This window comes from Panthera uncia (assembly GCF_023721935.1).
Source record: "Panthera uncia isolate 11264 chromosome E2 unlocalized genomic scaffold, Puncia_PCG_1.0 HiC_scaffold_19, whole genome shotgun sequence".
NCBI classification, from domain to species: Eukaryota; Metazoa; Chordata; class Mammalia; order Carnivora; family Felidae; genus Panthera; species Panthera uncia.
The window spans coordinates 7646362-7667346 of NW_026057588.1; the positions used below are offsets into that span (position 1 = coordinate 7646362).

General features: G+C 59.3%; 2 protein-coding genes across 5 annotated transcripts; one reads left to right on the plus strand and one right to left on the minus strand.

Moving 5' to 3' along the window:
• Nucleotides 1–46: 46 nt before the first annotated feature.
• Nucleotides 47–5491, plus strand: IRF3 (interferon regulatory factor 3). Of its 4 annotated transcripts, none has more exons than XM_049622060.1 (8): nucleotides 47–102; nucleotides 1082–1254; nucleotides 2107–2278; nucleotides 2364–2434; nucleotides 3111–3303; nucleotides 3402–3779; nucleotides 4611–4726; nucleotides 5234–5491. In XM_049622060.1, the coding sequence occupies exons 2-8, from the start codon at nucleotides 1090–1092 to the stop codon at nucleotides 5399–5401; spliced, it is 1263 nt and encodes a 420-aa protein (XP_049478017.1). In that variant the 5' UTR covers nucleotides 47–102; nucleotides 1082–1089; the 3' UTR covers nucleotides 5402–5491. The 4 variants fall into 4 exon arrangements, with proteins under 4 accessions (XP_049478017.1, XP_049478015.1, XP_049478016.1 ...); XM_049622058.1 differs by having other exon boundaries at nucleotides 60–258; XM_049622059.1 differs by having other exon boundaries at nucleotides 60–222.
• A 555-nt stretch (nucleotides 5492–6046) lies between these two features.
• SCAF1 (SR-related CTD associated factor 1) lies at nucleotides 6047–19642 on the minus strand. Its single transcript, XM_049622057.1, is given in 14 exon segments — nucleotides 6047–7016; nucleotides 7311–7439; nucleotides 8474–8692; nucleotides 8923–9005; nucleotides 9622–9988; nucleotides 9990–10712; nucleotides 10714–12285; nucleotides 12287–12459; nucleotides 15191–15306; nucleotides 15397–15497; nucleotides 15762–15856; nucleotides 16598–16655; nucleotides 16903–17016; nucleotides 19220–19642. Coding segments are annotated over 13 exon segments (3936 nt in total). The 5' UTR covers nucleotides 17011–17016; nucleotides 19220–19642; the 3' UTR covers nucleotides 6047–6824.
• Nucleotides 19643–20985: the final 1343 nt, after the last annotated feature.

A 20985-nucleotide genomic window follows, 5' to 3' on the forward strand; every position in this document is an offset into this window, starting at 1 on the left:
CCTTGGCCGGAAGACCTTAAAAGGTATGGTTGGGAAGGGGTGGGGGGGACGTCCGGGCTCTTGGTGCCGCCTCTGGCTCAGGAGTCTGTCAACCATCTGAAGGTAAAGTTTTTATTTCGTGAAATCCATAGAAAAAGAAAGGGCCACTGCTCTGAAGCTCAGCTGACGAGAAGGAGGGTGTGCAGCTGCAAGTTCGAGAGCTATCGGACCCCAAAAGCAGGGGTGGGTCCTAGCACTCTGCGCGCCGAGACCCTCTACGTAGGTAGCAGGGCGGGTAGCTGGGGAATTGGTGACGTCCGGAGTGAGAAATGGGTGTAAGGATGGATCTACCCTGATAGCACAGAGGGGCACTGTGTACTCCAGGGAAAGTGAAGCAAAGAGGAGAAAAAGTGAAGCAACCCGGTGCTGGAGGTCGGCTACAAAAACAAAACAAAACAAAACAAACAAACAAAAAAGAAAAAAGTAGCGGGGCGCGGGGAGGTTGCGGAGATCGGAGGCGTCTGCACTAGGGGATGAAAGGAAGAGTGGACCCTGAAAATGGAAGGCAGTCCACTCTATGAAGTGTGTGTGTGTGTGGGGGGGGGGTGCCCTAGAGGAGGGGGGCTGTTTGGGGGGGGATGTGGATGGAGGGTCTACGATGGAAACGGGGGAGGGGCTCTTCTGCGGGGGAATTGTAGGAGGGGTCAACAACAGGGATAAAGACGGGAGGTAGAGATCTACAAGTGAATAGCGTCTGCACTGAAATACCTAGGGGAGGCTCTACCTTGGAAGTGGAGGTGACTGCGTTGGGTGATGTGGGGGAGGGGAGAGGAGAAAGGGGTTTATAACGGAAGAGGGAAGGTTCTACGCTGGCGGAATTGAGGAGGTAGAGGGCCCGGACAGAAGCAGCTAGAGAAAGGGGGGGGGGTGTGTCTCGAATTGGGGAGCCTCTCCGGAGGATGAAAAAGAAGGGCTTTTATGTTGTACCCGGGAAAATATACGTGAGGGACCCTGCACCGCGGTCCCGTGAGAGAGAGAGGTCTGGGTGTGGCACCCTCAGGCCACATGGGCCCCCAGCCCACGAACTGCTCTCTAAGCGCAGGCCGAACCATGGGCACCCAAAAGCCGCGGATCCTGCCCTGGCTGAAGTTGCAGCTGGACTTGGGGCGGCTGGAGGGGGTGGCCTGGCTGGACGAGAGTCGCACGCGCTTCCGCATCCCGTGGAAGCACGGCTTGCGCCAGGATGCCCAGCAGGAGGACTTCGGCATCTTCCAGGTGAGTGAGCTTCCCGGACCCCCGAAACCCTGAGCTGCCAGCCAGGCGGGATGGACTCCCAGGGGGGTGGAGCCGGGAAAGCGGGGTTAGCACGCCTGTGATCGGCCCCGAGCTGACGCTGGCAGCTGGAGGTGGGTGGAGTTAGGACAGGACCCGGCCGGGTTATCGGTGTCGACCGCAGGCAGTGTTGGAGCGGCCAGTTTCCGGGAAAAGAACCGGAAAAGCGGGGTAATTTCTCCAAGGAAATGCATCCTGGGGGATTCAGAGCTCGCAGAGGGCGGGGGGCTTGGTCATAGAATTCTGGGGGCGGGGCTTGGAACCTTAGAGGCGAGACTTGGCCCCCAAGCTGAGGTGATGCCCCACCAAGTTAGAATATACCAGTGGTGCGGTACCCCGGGTTAGAGTGTGAGGGGGCGGGGTTATCACAGGGTATCCTGGGGCAGGTTGGTGGCAGAGTTAGGCACCCAGTAGGACCTGGAAGTTTGGCTTAGAAAGCAAAGGTTTTCAAGGCGCCTGAGTGGCTCAGTGGGTTGAGCATCAGACTTCAGCTCAGGTCATGATCTCCAGGTTGGGGAGTTCGAGCCTCACATTGGGCTTACTGCTGTCAGCACAGAGCCTGCTCTCCCCTCCCGGGTTTACACTGTCTCTCAAAAAACAAAACAAAAAAGTAAAACATTAAAAATTAAAAAAAAAGAAAGCAAAGGTTTTCAAAAAGTGAAGACAGGGGACCTTGGGGTGCAGAGAACCCAAGGGTTTAGGGATGGAACCTTGCCAGGTTAGAACGTGCCAGGTTAGAACGTTGGGGCAGGGGGTCTTAGTCACCCTCACTATCCTGGTCAACTGGATCCCCAGGCCTGGGCCGAGGCCAGTGGCGCCTACACTCCTGGAAAGGATAAACCTGATCTGCCCACCTGGAAGAGGAATTTCCGATCGGCCCTGAACCGGAAGGAGGTGTTGCGTTTAGCTGAGGACCGGAGCAAGGACCCCCACGACCCCCACAAGGTCTATGAGTTTGTGAACTCAGGTGTGCCAGAAGTGGGGCTTCACGTGGAGGGGTGGGATTTTGAGTGTCCCCAACACCCTTCTCCACTTACCACCTTCCTTGACAGGAGCTGGGGACTTTCCTGAGTTGGACACCTCTCCAGATACCAATAGCAGATGCAGTCCCTCTGACACCCAGGTCAGGACGCATCCCAACCCTCCTGCCCTCCTGTCTCTGGCCCGTCTTTCTCTCTGTCCCCATGGCCTTGTTCAGGCTTCCTTTTCTCCCCCTGGACCTTCGCCTCCGTCTTCCTCCTGAGCCTCCCTTCTCTCCCCTGCGGTCCATCCCCAAACTGAGCTAAAGCTGACCCTGTCCCTCCCCTGCTCATAGCCCTGCCATGGTTTCCTGGCATCCTCAGGAGAAAATTCCGTTTTCACCAGGCATTTAAGGCCCTAATACACCTTCCCAGAGTTTCATAGCTTCCCTTGCTATTTAGGGTACCCTCAGCCTCCCGGGAACCCAGAACCACCCTCCCCTTGGTCTTGCTGATGTCTGTGTTGGGGCAGGTCCCCCTCTGAAGTCGTGTCCAGCCTTCTCTGCCCAGGTCTTGCTTGCACAGGGCCAGATCCTGGGGCCAGATTTAGCTACTCCCCTTGGGCCGGCAGTAGACCCAGCATATACCAGAGCATGTATTTTGCCATTCTGTGCCCACGGTTGTCTCCCACCCCCAACTGGAAGCCCCTTGAGGGCAAAGCTCAGCTGTGACTCCTCTCTGGGTCCCTACATTGCTGGGCACAAAGGCCTGGTCTATATGGCGTCTCCAGAAAAGGCTGTGGAAATGCCTGGATCCTTTTCTTTTTTTCCTTCTCTCCAGGAAGAAATACTGGAGGAGTTACTGAGTGACATGGCCTTGGCCCCATTCCCAGATGGGGGGCCCTCGAGCCTGCCTATGGTCCCTGAGGAGACCCCTCCATTCTTGCTGAGCCCCAGCGTAGACATCCCTGCCCCCTGCCCAAACCTGCAGCCCCCGGAAAACCCACTGAGGCGGCTGTTGGTGCCTGAGGAAGGTGAGCGTCGACTGTAGGGTGGGAGGGGCTGGGGCGATGGACCCCCTTATGCTCACTCAATCCCCCTCCCCCTTCATGTCGCTGCTGCCGCTGCTCAGAGTGGGAGTTCGAGGTGACTGCCTTCTACCGGGGCCGCCAAGTCTTCCAGCAGACTGCCCTCTGCCCGGGGGGCCTGCGGCTGGTGGCGTCAGATGCAGACCAGACACTGCCTGGACAGCCAATAATCCTGCCAGACCCCGGGGTGTCGCTGACGGACAGGGGCGTGATGGGCTACGTGAGGCGTGTGCTGAGCTGCCTCGGTGGGGGGCTAGCTCTGTGGAGGGCGGGACAGCGGCTCTGCGCCCGGAGGCTGGGGCACTGTCACACGTACTGGGCCTTGGGCGAGGAGCTCCTCCCTGACAGTGGCCACGGGCCCAGCGGCGAGGTCCCCAAGGATGAGGAAGGAGACGTGTTCGACCTGAAGCCCTTCGTGGCAGGTGAGTGAGGCGGGGCCTTAGCTCTGCTGTGGATAGAGCGTACCCCAATGGTTCAGAACTCTGAGGTCCGGAATGGAATTCAGAGGACTGAACTTCGGCCTGGGGGCAAAAAGACTGGATTGCTCTGAGTCTGTCGGAGAAGGGTCTCCTCTGCCTGGAGCCGGTAGGCGGCCTGGGGCGCGGTGTGCGGAAGTGCTCAAGGAATTACCTGCCACAGTCATCACGATCACCAGTTATTACCACTTACCAGGATGGGGGGCCAGAGAGATGCAGGAGAGAGAGGTCCTTCAGAGCTTTGCTGTCCAATAGATAATGTCTGCAGTGCTGGAAATGCTGTGTGTGTGTGTGCTGTCGGGCGTGGTACCCGCTAGCCGTGTGTGGCTACTGAGTACTTAGAGGAGGCCAATGCAACGGAGGAAGGGACTTTTAAATGTTGACTTTAATTAGTCACAACTTAAATGTGAATGGCCACAGGGGCTACTGGCTCCTATCAGGAGAGGGTGGCCTTGGGGGGTTGAAGAGCAGTTAAAACTGCCAACCACCTGGGCCTCCAGAATCCTGGAACGTCCCTGCGGGAGCGCGCTCCTGGGGGGGGGGGGGGGGTGTGTGCACATCTTCCAGCCCCACCCCATGGGAGGAGGAATGTTTAAGATTGTGCCACCACTGTGGGGACTTGGCCCAGATCAGCGGCCATCTGGTCATGGTGGTGTAGGGATGTTGGGCTTCAGGTCAGGGATGAAGGTCAGGCTGTTTGTTACTCAGGTCTGGGGGGCCGGGAGGGGGAAGGGGAGGGTCTTCTTCCCATGCCTCACTAAGCTCTCGGGCCTCCAGAACTGATCGCCTTCATCGAAGGAAGCGGACACTCACCACGCTACACCCTCTGGTTCTGCGTTGGGGAGCCATGGCCCCAGGACCAGCCGTGGATCAAGAAGCTCGTGATGGTCAAGGTGCTGCGGGCCTGGGCTCCTGGAGCTAAAGGGGGGGGGATCTTAACAAGGGGCAGAGGAACTACAAGTCCCAGAAGCCCCTCTGAAAAACTACAACTTCCAAGAGTCTCTGCAACCACCAGATTCTCATCCAGAGGAGCCTCTGGGTGTCCCTCTCTTCTCACCCCTACAACCTGTTTTGAACTCTCAAAAGCATGTGGAAGTCGGTGGACTACGAGTCCTCACAGTATCTGTGAGGAACCACAGCTCCTGGGAGTCCTTCTGACCACAAGCTGCTCAGCCCTAGCTTCTGGGAACCCCTCCAGCACCTCAGCCCTAGGAAACTTCTTGGACCTCTGGTGGTTGTGGTTATAGGGAAAACTACAACTTCCGGCAGCCCTGGGCCAACTAGTTCACCCGGAGTTACAGCGTAGGGGCTGCTGGGAGTTGTAGTCCACTCAACCCTACCCCTGCTGGTGAACCAGGTGGAGTGTTTTCCCTGACCGGTTTCCCCCCCACTTCCTGCAGGTTGTTCCCACTTGTCTCAGGGCCCTGCTGGACATGGCACGGTCAGGGGGCGCCTCCTCACTGGAGACCACCGTGGACCTGCACATCTCCAACAGCTACCCACTCTCCCTCACCTCGGACCAGTACAAGGCCTACCTCCAGGACCTGGTCGAAGACATGGATTTCTAGGTCACTGGGGAGATCTGACCCCTCACTCCTCACGGATGATGGCCTCTTGTGCCCTCACCTTGGCCAATAAACTGTTTCTTACCACTGTCACCACTTGTGTGTCTGGTGTTCAGTGTCTCTGGGCTAGCCCTGACGCAGGCCAGGCATTATTCCTTCTTAGGGCATCAGCTGACCCCTCTGTGCAACCCACAACCCAGATGCTCACTGCCCAAGGACCAGACACCGCAGGGGCAGCTGATACTGGTCACCTCCTTTCCCCTTCCCAGGGACCTGGTGAGGAGGTGTGACAGTCACCTCCGTTTTATAGACCAAGACACTGAGGCTTGGAGAAGAGCAAAAGTCAGACAGTAGGAAACACAGGACGGGTTAGAAACCAGGCCGGATTCCAGGGTTGCTGCTCTGCGAGGGAGGCCCCAGAGCAGAATCTAGAACCTCTGTCTCGTTTATAAACAGTTCAGGCCCCTGTCCAGTAAGCAGAGAGCCTTGTCCTGTTGGCTGGGGGCACCTTGGGTCCCCTCCCAGCTCCTGCCAGGTGACCTCTGGCCCTGGACTCCCTGCTGCGTGGGGCTGGAGCAGGCAGTTGTAAAGGAGCTCCGTGCCCCAGCCCTGAGGCCCACCCACTCCGGTGACCCAGGCCTACTACCTCTCCTCACCACGTCTGGGTTCTGGGTAATGTGGACTGACGAAGGCCAGTGTGGCCCGGACTCACTGTGTGGCCCTTGCCGCTCTGTGCCTCAGTTTCCCTCTACCTCAGGAGAATGGGTAATATCACCCCAGCCTCGAAGGACTGGTAAAAAGGGAATCCAACTAAATGGGGGACAAAAGTCCTGTTGCTGAGGCAATTCCAGGGCAAATAGCACCAGGTGCCCTCAGCCTGGAAGACACTGAGCAGGTGGGACCTGGGACCCCAACCTCCCACCCGCCACCATTTTCTGTCAACAGCAACCACTTGCTGTGTAGCTGATACGGCGGTTCTAAGTACGTCACTTGCCTGGGTCTTCGTCCTTGTAACAACCACTTCAAGGATCAGGAAACTGAGGCCCAGAGAGGGAAAAGCACTTCCCCCGAGTCACACCCTGCTAACCACCCTCAGACCTGGGTCAGACCTGGGCAGGTCTCTTCCCAACCCTTTCCCAAACTGGTCTCTGAAAAGAAAGGGCTGAAATCATGGGGCTCGGGGCTAACATTTCATGAAATCTTTAATGAAACTGGGGGAGGGGCACAAACAGAAGGGAGAGGCGATGGGGACAGGCTTGGGGGCAAGGGGCACAGGGCTGGGCAGGGCAGGGGGCTCTCCTCTTCCCTGCAGCAACCCTCCCCCAATCATCCCACTGACGGGGCGGGGGAGGGAAGTGGGGAGGTGGAGCCATAAATACGTCCAGAATTCCAAAGAGGCGAAGGAGGGAAGGGGTGGCCGAGGGTCTCAGAGAGGGGGCAAGGGCAGGCCTGGGCCACCCTTGTCAGGGGGTCCAGGCTCCTTGGGCGGCCGCGGGGGCCCTGGGGGGTCCCCCGGCTTGCGGCCATGCTTGCGGAAGTAGCGGTAGCGTTGGACGTAGGCCCGCACCAAGTTGCTCACCTTCACTGGGTTGATCTCCCCGCTTTTGCTGTGGCAGATCTAGGGGGTGAGAGGCAGCTGTGGTCACCTCCAGCCCCCCAGGGTCCCCTCCACCTGGACTGCTGACTGCTGAGCACAGCTGCGAACTGGGATGGGAGCCGCTCCCCCAGATTCCGGACCAACACCCCTACGTGTCCCCCTGATGTCAGCGGGACAGGCCCAGGTGGGCTTGAGCAAGTCCTGTCCCCTCCTCACCTTCCACACTGACCCACCATCCCCGGCTCCCCATGCATGCGCATGTCTCCTTCTTGTCCTCTCCCCACTTCTGTGGATCTGTCCCCCGCTGGGCCCCACCTTGTGGACAGCCTTCCTCAGGATGTCCTTGTACTCCTCCTTGGTGATGTCCTTCTTCTGATAGTACGGCTTGATGGCCAGCTTCACCTCCTCCACTGCCCTCTCCTGCGTGTGCAGCTTCTTCAGATACTGGCAGAGGGGGTGACGGGGAGGGAAGGAGGGACAGCAAAGGCCGGATGAGTTCCTGCGGAACCCCAGGCCTCCACTCACCTGCCTGCCAGCTCAGCCTCCTTGACACATCCAGCTACTCCTGGAGGTGGAGGTCCCGCTCAGGATCTGCCCTGTTACCCTTGCTGCGGTCACCCCAGACCACAGGCCAGGCCGGGCCTCTGAACATCACTTGAACATCACCTAGGCTGGACCTGGGGCTATCCGCGGTGGCCTTGACCAGGACACGTATGTCCACTGCCCATACGAAATTTACACGAAGTAAGATGGGGCACTTGGGTGGCTCAGTTGGTTGAGTGTCCGACTTCGGCTCAGGTCACGATTTCACAGTTTGGTTCAAGCCCCGCATCGAGCTCTATGCTGACAGCTCAGAGCCAGGAGTCTGCTTCAGATTCTGTGTCTCCCTCTCTCTCTCTGCCCCTCCCTCACTTGTGCTCCCTCCCTCTCTAAAATAAATAAATAAACTTAAAAAAAAAAATTACACCAAGTAAGAAATAGGCGACACCATCATCTGCCAATTGGCTGTTTGACCAGAATGACCTTTTCGGACCTGACCGAAAGGAAAACCGGCCTGAGGCCTGTGAGTAGAAGCCAGATGTAGCTGAATGAAAACTGGTTTGTTCCCACTCGTGCATTTGAATCAAAGTTTAGTTCCTTGGGGTGCCTGGGTTCCTTCTTCAGTCGGTTAAGCATCTGGCTTCCACTCAGGTCACCGTCTCACTGTTACTGAGTTTGAGCCCTGCATTGGCTCTGTCCTGACTGCTTTGGATTCTGTGTCTCCCTCTCTCTCTCCCCTTCTGCCGCTCACACTCTATCTCTCACTCTCTCAAAAATAAATAAACATTGAAAAAAAATTTTAGTTCCATACAATCAACGACTTCTGTTTTATCTGAGTTCCCACCTGTCGGCATCAGTCTGCTATTCTCCTTGGGCCCCTGCACTTCAGCATCTGCAAAACTGTCACCATCAACCCGCCTCTCCCAAACCCAGCTCACCTTGTCTGTGTCCCCACGTCCCTCGGAGCTGCTGCTGCCCTCTCGCTTGTCAGATGCTGCAGCCAGCCCAGTGGGGGTGGGAGGGGTAGAGCCGCAGCCCCCCAGGGGGAGGCTGCCAGGGAGCAGGTAGCTGGAGGGGCCAGGGGGCAGACCCAGAGAGGTGGGCACAGGAGCTGGGGTCACCCCCAGACTGGAGGGTGGCTTTCGGTGGCTGAGGATCTGTCGGAAGAGGTTGGAGAGAGGATGAATAAAGGGAGGGGGAGGGAAAGAGGGAACACGTACCCCCATCTTTCCCACCCTGATTTCCAAATCGTCCCAGAGGCAAGAGGCCCCTCCTCCTGCCGACCGCTTCCTTGTCCCAAGGTCTGCCGAGAATTGTAGTTCCTCTCCTAATCAGAGTCAGGGGACAAGAAGAGGGACTGGGGGGACTCTTCCCCAGAGGGGCCCACCTGGTTGGTGGCCTGGATCAGCTCCTGGGCCTTTGCTCGGCTCGCCAGGTTGGCTTCTTCCATCTTGAAGAGAAGTGCAGTCACTGCAAGAGGCAGAGAGTTGAGGACAAGGAGATCAGGAGCTGACACAAGAGGTCACCGAGGCACCTGCTGCCGTCTTCCCCCCGGGCCCTGGACAGACCATAGGTTTCGGGCTCAGAACTGGGAAAAGGGGACCTTGGCCAGTGGGAGAACGGCTCCACACCCCACATATTCTTAGGACTCAAGGTATGTGTGTGGTCCGGGGGGAAACAGGGCCAGGTCATTCAGGGACGAGGTAGCGGCAAAGGTGAGATTCTGTCTCAAACCCCCTGTGCCCTATTGCTATCCCTTAAGGGACAACGCTCCCAGCTCACCCTGTTCTTCCTGGTCCCTCCACCACACCCAACCTCGTCCACCTCCGGGTGGACCCCAGAACATGGCCCACTCCTCCAGCCTGTGCTGGGCTGGCCACCCCCTCTCCCCCCCACTCACCTGCCTGCTCTCCTCCAGCACAGCCAGACCTCTACCAGCCTTCTAGACAGCCCCTCGCAGTCTGGGTCACTGTGCACCTACCCCCTCCAAAGCATCCCCGCTGCCTCCAAGCCTGTCCCCACAGGACCTGGTCCTCCCCAATCCTGTCTGTCCCAGCCCGCGCCCCCCACCCCAGGGCACACTCACAGGCCAGGACACCGCTGGTGGTGCAGTCCACACCAGCAGGCAGGTTCCAGGGCATGGGCGGGGGCAGCGTGGGCAGCTGGGAGACACGGGTAGCCGGCCCATCCTCTGCCCCTGAGTCACCGGCTGTGGACCCCGCGCTAGGGGCAGTGCTCGGGGCAGCTGCGGCGGTGCTGGTGGCCGTGGTGGTGGCAGGCTGCTGCTCTTCCTCCTCCTCCTCTTCCTCCTCCTCCTCCTCTTCCTCCTCCTCCTCCTCCGCCCCTCCTCGGACCCCAGCCTCCTCAGCGGCCTCCTCGGGAAGGAAGGAGACCTCAGGGGTCTTGCAGCTGCTGTCCACGGTCTGGGAGTCCGGTGTGAGTGCAGGGGGGGGGAGGGGCTGCCTTAGGGGGCGGGGTGCTAGGGGCCTTGGCCGCCCGCTCTTCCCCGGACCAGGAAGTCTCCTCCACCCCCTTGGCCCCCGCTGCCTGGCTGCAGCTATCCGCCTTGGACTTCTTCAGCGTCGCAGGGCCGCCGCTGCCCCCACCGCTGCCCCCGCTGCGGATCTTTTTCCTGGTCTTGGATGGCTTGGTCTTTCCCTTGGTCCCCTTGGCTTTCTTGGCCCCAGCCTTGGCCTTGACCTTGGTCTTTTTGGGCTTGGTGCTGCCCGGAGCTGCTTTGGCCACCTCTGCAGGGGCCCGCTCATCGGGCTTGAGGAAAGGGGAGCGGCTCTCCCGGTCGCGGCTGAACTTGACTCCGATGGAGCCCAGGCCAGCGGATGCGGCCTCCTTGGCCGGCGTGGTGCTGCTGACGCCTTCGCGGATCAGCACCGCCACCTTAGACTGCAGCTTCACCTTCCGGGAGGAGGAGGAGCACGACGAGGAGGACGAGCCGGAGCCGCTGCTGACCGGTGGCTTTGGCGGAGGCCCCGAGGAGGGCGCTGACTCCTTGGGAGGCCGAGCCTTCTTGGATGACCTGTCCCTGTCCCTATCTCTGTCCCTGTCCCGGTCCCGATCCCCCCCATCCAGCGCCTTCCGCCGTGATCCCTTCTCCCGGGAGGAAGAGGAGGAGGAGGCGGCCCCGGAGCGGCGCCGGTCCTTCTCGCCGCTCTTGCCCCCCCCGCTCCTCGGCACTCAGTCCCTCGGAGTCGTACAGGACCTCGCGCTTGGGCGACGAGGCCGGGGCCGGCGACGGGCCTCGGGGGTCGGACTTGTCCGGCCGGCCCACGGTGATGGTCCGCTTGATGGCGAAGAGATCGTGGTCCGTGAGGTCCTGGATGGAAGGTGGCACCGCCCCCCTGCGGCGGCTGTCACGCTCTCCGCCCAGGGAGCTGGAGCCGGAGGGCGGCTGGGTGGGCACCGGGGCCTTCTCGCTGTCCCCAGACCGCTTCTCGCCCCGGGACCGCGACCGCTTCTTCTTCTTCTTGCCGCCGCCGCCGTCTCGGTGCTTGCCACGGTGCCGCTCGCGCCTCGAGGACGACGACGAGGATGTGGCGGGGGGCGGGGAGGCCGAGCGCCGCCGCCGCCGCCGCTTCTCCCGGGACCGCGACCTGCGGCTGCCCCCGCGGCGGCGGTCGGTGCTGCGCGAGCGGCGGCGGGCGGAGCGGGACCGCGAGCGGCGGCGGGCGGACGACGAGGCGTGAGAGCCCGGCTTGCGGTCCCGGGAGCGGTGCTTCTTGGAGTCCCAGGGGGAGGCCGGGGCCGGCGGGGCAGGCTGCGCGCTGGACGACGACGATGCGGCCTCCTTGGCCTCGCCGCCGCTCCGCTTGCGCTCCCGCCTCGACTTCTTGCGGGTGGGGGGGCCCGCGGGGGCGGCGGCGGCGGCGGCGGCCGGGGAGGGCGAGCGCTGGCGGTAGCGCTCCCGACGCTGGGTCAGGATCTTGCGGCGCAGGTCCAGGCCGCCCCAGCGCGTGTCCGCGGCCGGCGGGGCGGGCGCCGGCTCCCCCAGGTCCACCTGCAGGGCGCCCTCGCCGTCTGACTCGGCGTGCAGAGACAGGAAGTCGTCCCCCTCGGGGGCGCGGGGGGCAGGTGGCGGGGGCGGGGGCTGGGCCGCCGGGGGCGCTGAGGCTGCAGGAGGGGGTCGCGCCGCCCGGCCAGCGGCCCGGAAGAGGGAGACCGCCACCCTGGGCTCCTCCTCCGGCTGGACGATCTCGCCCTCCTCGATCTCGGAGTCTCCCGGTGGCAGCAGGGTTGGCGGGATGGCGGCTCCGCCGGCCGTCACCACCTCCACAGAGACCTTGCCTTCCCGACAGGCCTCCGCCTCCGTCCCCACCACGAAGACGCGCCGGCGGGTGGCTCCGTCGACCCGGGTGGAGTCCACCTGTGGAGGCGTTCCAGGGGCCGGAGTCGGTTGTGGGGGCTGGGGGTCCGGGCGGGGGCTCTCATCACCTGGGAAGTCCTGGCTCAGACTGTTGTCATCGTAGATGCCCGCCAGGGTCTCGGAGATGCGGCTGATGCTCTGGGACAAGCCTTCCTCCTCCTCTTCTTCCTCTTCTTCCTCCTCTTCTTCCTCTTCCTCCTCTTCCTCCTCCTCCTCCTCTGGTGAAGGAGTCCCCGCCGATGAACTGGGGTTGGAGCCAGTGGGCTCGAAGGGGTCGTACTTCTGCTCCGGAGCAGGTGGTGGGGAATAGGCCTCGTCGGTGGGGTGGAAGGGGTCATAGATGTCGAATCGGGGGGCAGGTGGGGCTGGGGGGGGCTGGAGGAGGTGGAGGCGGGGGAGGTGAAGGGGAGGAGGATGAGGGGGAAGGGGAGGGGGAGGAGGACGCAGAGGACGGGGCAGGGGGTGGGGCAGGGCCCCCGTCTCCAGTGCCCAAGGTAAGGAGGTGACGGGCACAGGAGGGTCGTGAGGAGTGAGACTGCGGAGACACTGTAAAGGAAGAAAGGAGACAGAGAGCCCCAGTCAGGCACATGTCCTCCTCCCTGGGCCGTGCAGAGGGGGCCGCAGGCCAGTGCCCCGGCCACCACCCCACTCTGGTGGCACCCTGCACTTTGCACGGGACAACTCACAGATGCTCCTAATGACTCCAAGCTGGAGGTACTGCGTCCTTTCAGGACGAAACTGAGGCACAGAGTACTGCAGTATCTTCCCCAAGGACACACAGCAGGGAGAAGGGGGGGTGCAAACAGCCAATGTAGCCACTGAAGCCACTGAGCCTGTGCTCCCATGTCCTGAGATACACACTGGCCTACAGCCCAAGAACCCCCTGACCAGTGTCACCACAGAAGACACAGGCTAGAGAAGGGTCGCTGGGATTTGAACCTAAGACCGCTGCTCCAGCTGCCTCTTGTGGGAATCTATCCTGTTTCCTGAAGGGAACCGTGGGCGGCTGAGAAGGTGAATCTCCCTCTCGAGAGCCCAGGAAATGGCAGAGCCAGGGAGCCCTGACAGCCGGAGTCCACAACCCACGCACTTCACTCTGTGACGAGCCCCATCCGAGGGGCAACATCCGCTCAGGACTCAAAGACACCGCCAACGGGCGACAGGAACAAGCAGTGTTCGCCCCTCCACATGGGCCAGGCATCGTGCTTTCCTGCCTAACTTCATCTGTCCTCCTGAGACCCTGCTTTCTGAGGACGACGCGGTCTCCATGCCATCAGTCCCACACACGGTGACAAGGGACCTGGGCTGCACCTCCGGACACACACACTGGGGTCCAGAGGCCCCACTCAACCACCTACTACAGGGACCCTGAGATGGCAAGGGCACCAGCATGGTCATGTAGACAGTGACAGGACAGCAGGGGCTTAAGAGGGCAGTGCCAGGGGCGCCCTGGGTAGCTCAGTCGGTTAAGCATCTGACTTCAGCTCAGGTCATGATCTCACAATTTGTGAGTTCAAGCCCCGCATTGGGCTCTGTGCTGACAGCTCAGAGCCTGGAGCCTGTCTTAGATTCTGTGTCTCCCTCTCTCTCTCTGCCCCTCCCCAGCTCATACTGTCTGTCAAAAATAAATAAATGTTGGAAAAAAATAAAAAAATAAAAGAGAGCAGTCCCAGAGCCACCTCTCAACCCAATCCTAGGCTCTGGCCCTCACCCGTCACGTGACCAAGGACAAGGAACTCAACCTCTGCCTGCCTTGGTTTCTTCATGTATACAATGGGCATGCACTCATTCATTCAGTACATTTTTGCTGATCGCCTATCTTATGCCAAGCTGTTTCAGGTACTAGGAACAGAACAGTGAACACAACAGACAAAAGTCCCTGCCTTCAAGAAATCTCCATGAGCCACGCAGAAAAGTCTGCCAACTGCTGAGGGCTGTGGAAGAAAATAAAGCAGGGAGGACGGTGATGAGAGCATTCACACATCGCAGGGATGAGGGGACTAGGTGGGCAGCTGTGTGGAACAAACCAGACTGCGCCCGGCCCCACGAGGACTCGGTGAGCACGAGCTATTCCTACCCTGCTTACGAATTATTACCACCACCGGAAGTGTAAAACACAGACTAGAGCGGTCTGGAAATGCAAGACGGCCCCTCCTTTATGTAATCTTTATACGATATGGAATCAGGGATGAGGTTTTTTTTCCTAAAGTTCTTAATAACTTCCAAATGACGAAAACCACTTCTAGTAAGAAAATAAAACATAACCCAAGCATCTCCCACCAAACAGCTCTTACAGTCCAGATACAACTATATCACCGAAGGGCCTGGCACCAAATTCCCAACGCCTTCTGTTCTTGTAAATAAAGTTTTATTAGGACACTGCCACGTCCATTTGTTTATCTACCCTGTAGGCCTTCTAATTTTAAAAGAAATGAAGAGCTTTTGGGGGGTTCCCCAAGGGCGTGGTGGGCCCTGAGTACAACGCCCCCTGAGCCGAATGGACAAGACATTTCGCAGCTATAAAAAAAGGACAAGGGAAACCGAAACGGGCACAGCGTGTGTGAGCCACGGTCGGCTGCGAAACAGTCACTTCTGGCTGACCGCGCCGACCTCTCCTCTCCCTCCCTCCCAACTGTGGATGCACATGAAGGGGGGGGGGGGGAGTCTAAACCAGGGGTTCCCACCGGGATCCTGGGGGCCGGAAACCTCACCGAGGAACTGCTTAGAAATGCAAATTCCCGGGCCCCACCCCAGACCCACTGAATCAGAGATCCTAGGAGTAGGCCCAGGGACCCGTGTATCGACAAAGTCCTCCTCCTCGTGACTCTGATACCCGCCCAAGTCTGAGAAGCTCTACGCTGCTCACAGGGCTTAACACTCAAAGAGACCTGGGCTACAGGCTCAGGGCCCAGGAGCACCACTAAGCTACTGGCTGTGCCACCTTAAACGAGGGACTTCCCTTTTTCAGATTCGTCTCCTCTGGAAGATAGAGATGCTAAGAGCCTCCCCCCACCCCACCCCCAATCCCAGGGAGACAAATTCCCAGTGCAGTCACACTGCCACGTGGCGCCCTGGACACGGAGTGCCTCACACATGCCGGCCAGGACATCAGCGTTTGCTGTAGGTACGTCTGTAGGTACATAAAGCCTAGCAGTCTAACAGGCAGAGGCTTAAAGATTTTGTCTAAATGACAGGATCGCTACTGTTACTACCAACAACAGCTGACTCGTGCAGGACTCCGAGGCCGCCTGCTCAGCTCTGCCCTGGCCCCACATACCCGTTTTGCCTGTCCTCCAGGCCCTGAGACGGGGCAGCAGGCTAGGCACCGGCAGAGGGATGGGATCCCTGTCCCCGATTCGGACCTCGGCCACCAGCTCCAGCATGTCCTCGCTTCTGCAGGGCAGAAGGGGGTGAGTGAGCCTGAAGGAAGCTGCCAGCTCCCCCGCTAAAGGCCTCTCCCACTCCAGCTGCCCAACTACTCACTCGCCAGGCCGAAGGTCCAAGTGGCTGGGAACCCACGTATCTGGGGGATCCAGAACGCTCACCAGCCCCGCGAGGAAGCTGTCTGCGGCCATGTCCAACACCTGGAATAGGCCGGGAGGGGTTCCAACCCGTCCCTCTCACGTGAGGGCCCACAAATCCCACCTCCCCGGCCCCTAAACCTTCAGGAACCCAGGCATCTGAGAACCCGAGAAAACGCAGAGATCCAACCAATTCCCTCATCCTGACTTGCTCCCAGGACCCAAGGGCCCGGCCCCAGGGATGATGCCCCCAACCCCTCCAACACTGCAGCTGATCAGCACCCCAACCCCAAGAGTCTGGGCCCCCAGCCCCCTGCTCTTACTCACAGTAGCCGTGTCGGTCCCCCCTGACTCCTGGGAACGGGGCTCTGACCGTGGGCTCCGGCAGCCCCTCCATCGAAGGCCGTGACACCGGGAGCCATCTGGAGAGAGATTTGCATGGGAGATTGGACACGGGGGACGAGACACAGAGACTCTGTGGAGTCAGAGGAAAGAGGAGCCTGCTCGGGCTCTTGAGGAGAGAGCCAAACTTCTGCCTGCTCTCCCTGCCTCCACCCCTCAGCTCCCACCTTGGGGCCCAGAAAGACTTCCCCAGCGCCGTTCTGAGGCGCTCTCACCCACCTGACCTCCTAGCTGCCCTCAGGATGGATTCGAGACAAGCCAGCCTGGCACGAGAGCCTTGCGGTGACACAGGTCCCATGGAGCTCTCCTGCCTCACCTCCTGCTCACACCCCAGGCCTGCCAGCCCCAAAGAACCACAGCTTGGTCCTGCAACACGCCCCTGTGCTGTGTGCCTGCTGGGTGCCTCTGCCTACCAGGCTTTCCTCTTTACCAGACAACAACTTCAGTACATCCCCGGAGACCCGATTCACCGGTCTGCCCCTCTAGGAAGCCTCCCCAGACCCCATCTCCTCCACACTAGCTTAACTGGGCCTCCTGCGCTCTCCCAGTGCCTCGGGGCCACCTCTGCGCTGTGACTGTATCTCCCCTCCACCAGACCGTGAGCCCCTCCAAGGCAGCCATGGGGTCCGACCCATCTTTGGCTCCCCGAGCCAGCACAAGGGTGGTAGCCGGGAGGCCTCAGAAAGTTTTTAGGAATGCAATTAGGATAAAGAATACGGAGAGATGGGACGGAGGCTAAGAGGAACCAGAACCCATCGTACCTTTATCATTTGGCAGATCCCCCTGCAGGGAACTTCCCACAGCCTGCTGAATGGCCCGCTAGAGAAAAGGTGGAGGGTGGAGGGGGTGGAAAGAAAGGGCAGTCAGGGCACCCGTGCAAATGGTCACAAGCTCTGCTCCCGGGAGACAGCCATTCCAGACACCCCTATAACGAAACTCGAACCCTTCAGAGGAGCCAAGTGTCCAGGCCCCCAGCCCCTCCTCCCCCCAGGGCCCAGGAGCTGGGCCCTGACATCTGCACTTCCAGCCCGTCCCTCCCTTGGCCCCAGACATCTAGCAGCCTTACCAGGATAAAGGCAGAAGGAGAAAGCGTGGGGTCTCTGTCCGGCGGACCATCGCCCAGATCCTCGCCCGACTCCTCTGTCTTCCCTCGAGACTCATCTTCTTCCTCCATGGTCACCTGGTGGTTGAGGGGGTGAGAGTTTGGAGTGGAGGCAGGGGTGGGGGGTGGTGGAAGGGGCTGGAAGCAGAGGATGGACGCAAGGATCTCCAGGGCCTCCGCCACGGCTTTGACCAAGCATCCTCCTCAGCATCCTTCTGCCCTCTACCACACACGCCAGTCCTTGGGCGAGTCCCAGGCCCTGAGCAGACGTCGCAGAGACCAGAATGGCTCTCTCCCCTTGCCTAGATTTCTACTGCTTCCTTTCTTGCAGGGAGGCCTTCTGGCCTCCTATTTCAACACTCCACTCCCCAGTCTCCACTTAAAGCTTCCCCCACAACCAAGCTTTAAGACCTCCCTGCCTGCCCCCACATTGGCTGATGTTTTTCCCAGTTGAGTTGTGATTTCAAATACCGTGTCCCGCAGTCCCTTAAACTGTCCTCTCCCAAACTGAGATACGTGCCGGTGTACTGAGTATACCTCAGATACCGTGCAACTTCCTAAAGCGGCAACGATTCTCCTCGATGGTGAGGGACCAAAAAAAAAAAAAAAAAAATTGGTTTATACACAAAAAATGGAGCTACAAGAATGATGTACAAAACCAACACCAGACCGAAAACACACCTATCACCAATCTGCCCCTTGTGGGAGATCATGGCTAAAGCCTTCATGAGGTCACAGAAATTCTCAGATCATTCAGAGGTTGAAAGATTATCCTTCAGACTGGTGGGTGTCTCGATTAGGTCTTCAGAAAGTAGGAGTACTCCAGCTGCAAGCTTCCTTAGAACCATCCAATCTGCTACTGTGAAAACACTATCCAGTCTCCAGAGTTCCCAGAAAGCTTTAAAACCCCTGACTCTTTATGCTTCTCTGTAGACGGGCACCACAAGAGTATCTACCTCCAAGAAGGGCTGGTAAGAACTGAAAGCAAAGGGACTTTCTGCTACAGAGTTAGCACAGCCCAAGCGCTCAATACAAAATAACAAAAATTAGCTTCAAGGCCCAGGTTTACCACACATCTACCTCCCCTATTCTCCCAGCTGCACACCTGCCAAGCAAATGCATCGGTCCTGGTCTCCTTCCTACCACAGCTTTCCAAGCTCTGCCCAAGCTCCCACAGGCAACCTCCCAGACAAGAGCCTGTGGCTCCTTCACTAACTCCCACTAACATGTCCCTCCTTGTTAAACCCCTGTGGACAGTTCCCAGCCCTGGAGCTGCTCTCCAGCACCTCTGGGAAAAGCGCATGTTACGCAGAACAGTGACTGCCACATAACAGGGGCTTTAGTCAAGATCTGCTGAGGACAGACACACAGATCCCCAAGCCCTCCGCGGTGTATGAAGGTGCTCCCCTGCCCATTTAGACAGGCCCCAGGCTTTGCGGACACATCCACAGTTCTTTATATCTTTTTGACATGAAAAGGTTCTGCAGACATTGCTAGGTCCCTCTAGATCAGTGTTTCCCAAACTACAGTCTGAGAGCAGTACAGTGCTTTGCAATTAGCTTGTTATAAAAAAATAAAAGTAAATCGAACACAGTTGAAAATTCTTCACGGTGCATCACAAGTAGTACGTGGGAATATTAATTAATGGGACTTTGGCATTAAATACACATGTCAGTATGTCCTAGCTCTTAACACAAAAAATGTACTTCTTACTGTAGATCAAGGTCAAGAGAGTCTGAAAAGCATTGCACTAAATGAGTCTCAATGATCCTACAGACTTCCCCAGACTAATGTGGACTAATTCCAACTCTCTATAGCTCCAGGGCAATGCAGAATTTTTATCAACATTTTTCATTTAAATTACATTATAAAGTGCAAGTACATTTGAGCTGGGCAAATTTTCCAGTACTCTCCTTTGTCTTGTTCTCCACGCGATTACCCAGCCCCAAAAGGCATTCGAATTGCTCCAGGCATAAAGACTGTACTCTTGCAGTCACACTGAAAGCCACCTAGATGGTTCCAGGTCCTTCTAAGTGCCCCCCAGCCTCCTGTCACCCATGTTAGACACTCTCAGACGTTAGAGACCCATCCAGGCCTCTCAGCACCCGTCAGTATTTGCCTCCTTCCCTTGGTGGGCACATCCCACCCCCCTGGGTGGCCCTAAAAGACTTCCTAGCCCTCCAACAGTTCTTCCAGACCCGCTACATGGCCCCAGACCCAGGTAGGTGAGCCGCATCCTCAAGGCAGCCCATGTAGACACTCCCAGTCCTAACAGACATACCCCGGGCGCTATAGATGGCTCTGCAGATACTCCTCTGCTCTTGCAGACCTCCTTCACCCTGGGACATATCTCAAGATCTCAAGATGGCCCCAGAACCCTATAAACAGACCCTAGCTTCGGGTCAGCCCGTAAAGACGATCAACAGTGTCTACAGATATGACCCAGGCCAGCTATGTGATGGAGGGCAGGCTCCAGTCTCAGTCCAGGCCCGGTGGACATCCCCAGTCCTCTCGGGGACGCCCCGTTGATGCCCCCCGGAACCCACAGACGCGTCCCGGGGCCTTGAGAAGGCCCCCCGCTCGGCGCCAGGCTCCGCCGCCGCTGCCGGGCCCGAGGCCGCCCCGCTAAGTCCGCCAGGCCCCGCGGCGTGTGGGGAGGACCCCGGGACAACTAGCGACCCGACTCCGCCCCGCCCACCCCGATAGGCCCGAGCCCCGCGGCCCAGACTGCCGCCGCCATCTTACCCCGCCGCTCGGGCTGCGGCTCCGGCCCCGGCGCGGGGCGGGGCGGGCTGGGGGGGGCTCGCGAGCAGAGGGAGGAGAGGGGCGGAGCTAAAACGCCGCCGAGCTTGCCGGGACTTCAAGTACCGAGCACGGTGCCGTGAAGGCTGGTGGGAAGGCTCCGGACTCAATTTCCCAGCAACCAATGGGGCACATAGGCATGAGCGCGCGCGACGGACGCCGGGAGGCGTAGTCCGCACGTCGCCTCCGTCGCGCGGGGACAGCAAGGAGGTGAGAGGTGAAGTGGGCGGGGTTGCGGCAGCCCGCGACAAGGCCCCACGGTGCCCTGCGCGCGCGCGGAAAGAGCTGCGGAACAGGAAGTGATGTAAGACCACTCAGCCCGACCGCCGCAAGGGAATTGTAGTTCGGAGGAGTGGGAAGTAGAAAAACAGCCGGACTTGCTGAGTTGCCCCGCCCACTTTCTGGGGATCCCAGAATCCCGATCTCCTAGTCCTCTCTAAATTTAGAACCAAGGAGCCTGACGTACAACCTCCTCCTCATTTAGGACGGAAAAGTCCAAATTCCGATTCCTCTCATTCAGCAGACAAGCCTGGAGTCCCTATTTCCCTCCTGCCTGGGACTTGGGAGTCCGACCACTTCTTCCTTCCAACCAGGAATCTGGCCCTCAGGCCCTTCCTTCCTCAGACCATTCCTGGTCTCCAACTCGTACTTTACACAGACACAAGTGTTCGGACTCCCCACCTGAATTCCCTCGGATCCAGAATTCTGAATCCCTGAACCCAACCCCTGAACCCAAGAGTCAGGGCCCCCAGCTCCCTCCTTTACGGAATCTAGTAGTAAAGACTCCCAGATCCCCTCCTCCCCGGGACCCAGGATTCCAGGCCTCTATCCTCATTCTCTCCGAGAGACTCAAAAGCCTGGGCCCTCAGCTTCTTCCTCCTTCAAGCCTCAGAAATCCTGGCCCTAGGCCCTTCATGATTCGGCCACCCCGGCTTGGGCGAGCTGGCTCAGGGATCAGGAATGCAGTGATCTCACGGCCCCTCCCTGTCCCGTTACGCGGCTGTCCCCCCTCCAGGGCCCCATCTCCCCTCCCAGTCTGTCTTCCGCTTGGCTGGGACTCCGGGAACCGGAAGCCTGGGTCCCTTAGCGGGCGGAGACTCCAGCGTCCTGCCTAGACACCCGGGTCGGAAGCCTGGCTAGGATCCCAGGACGTAGGTGGAGCTTCCCCTCAAGACCTACTCCTTCCTCCGAGCGCGCCTATATACGGCCGCGCGCGGGTCCACGAGCCCCGCCTACTAAAACGAA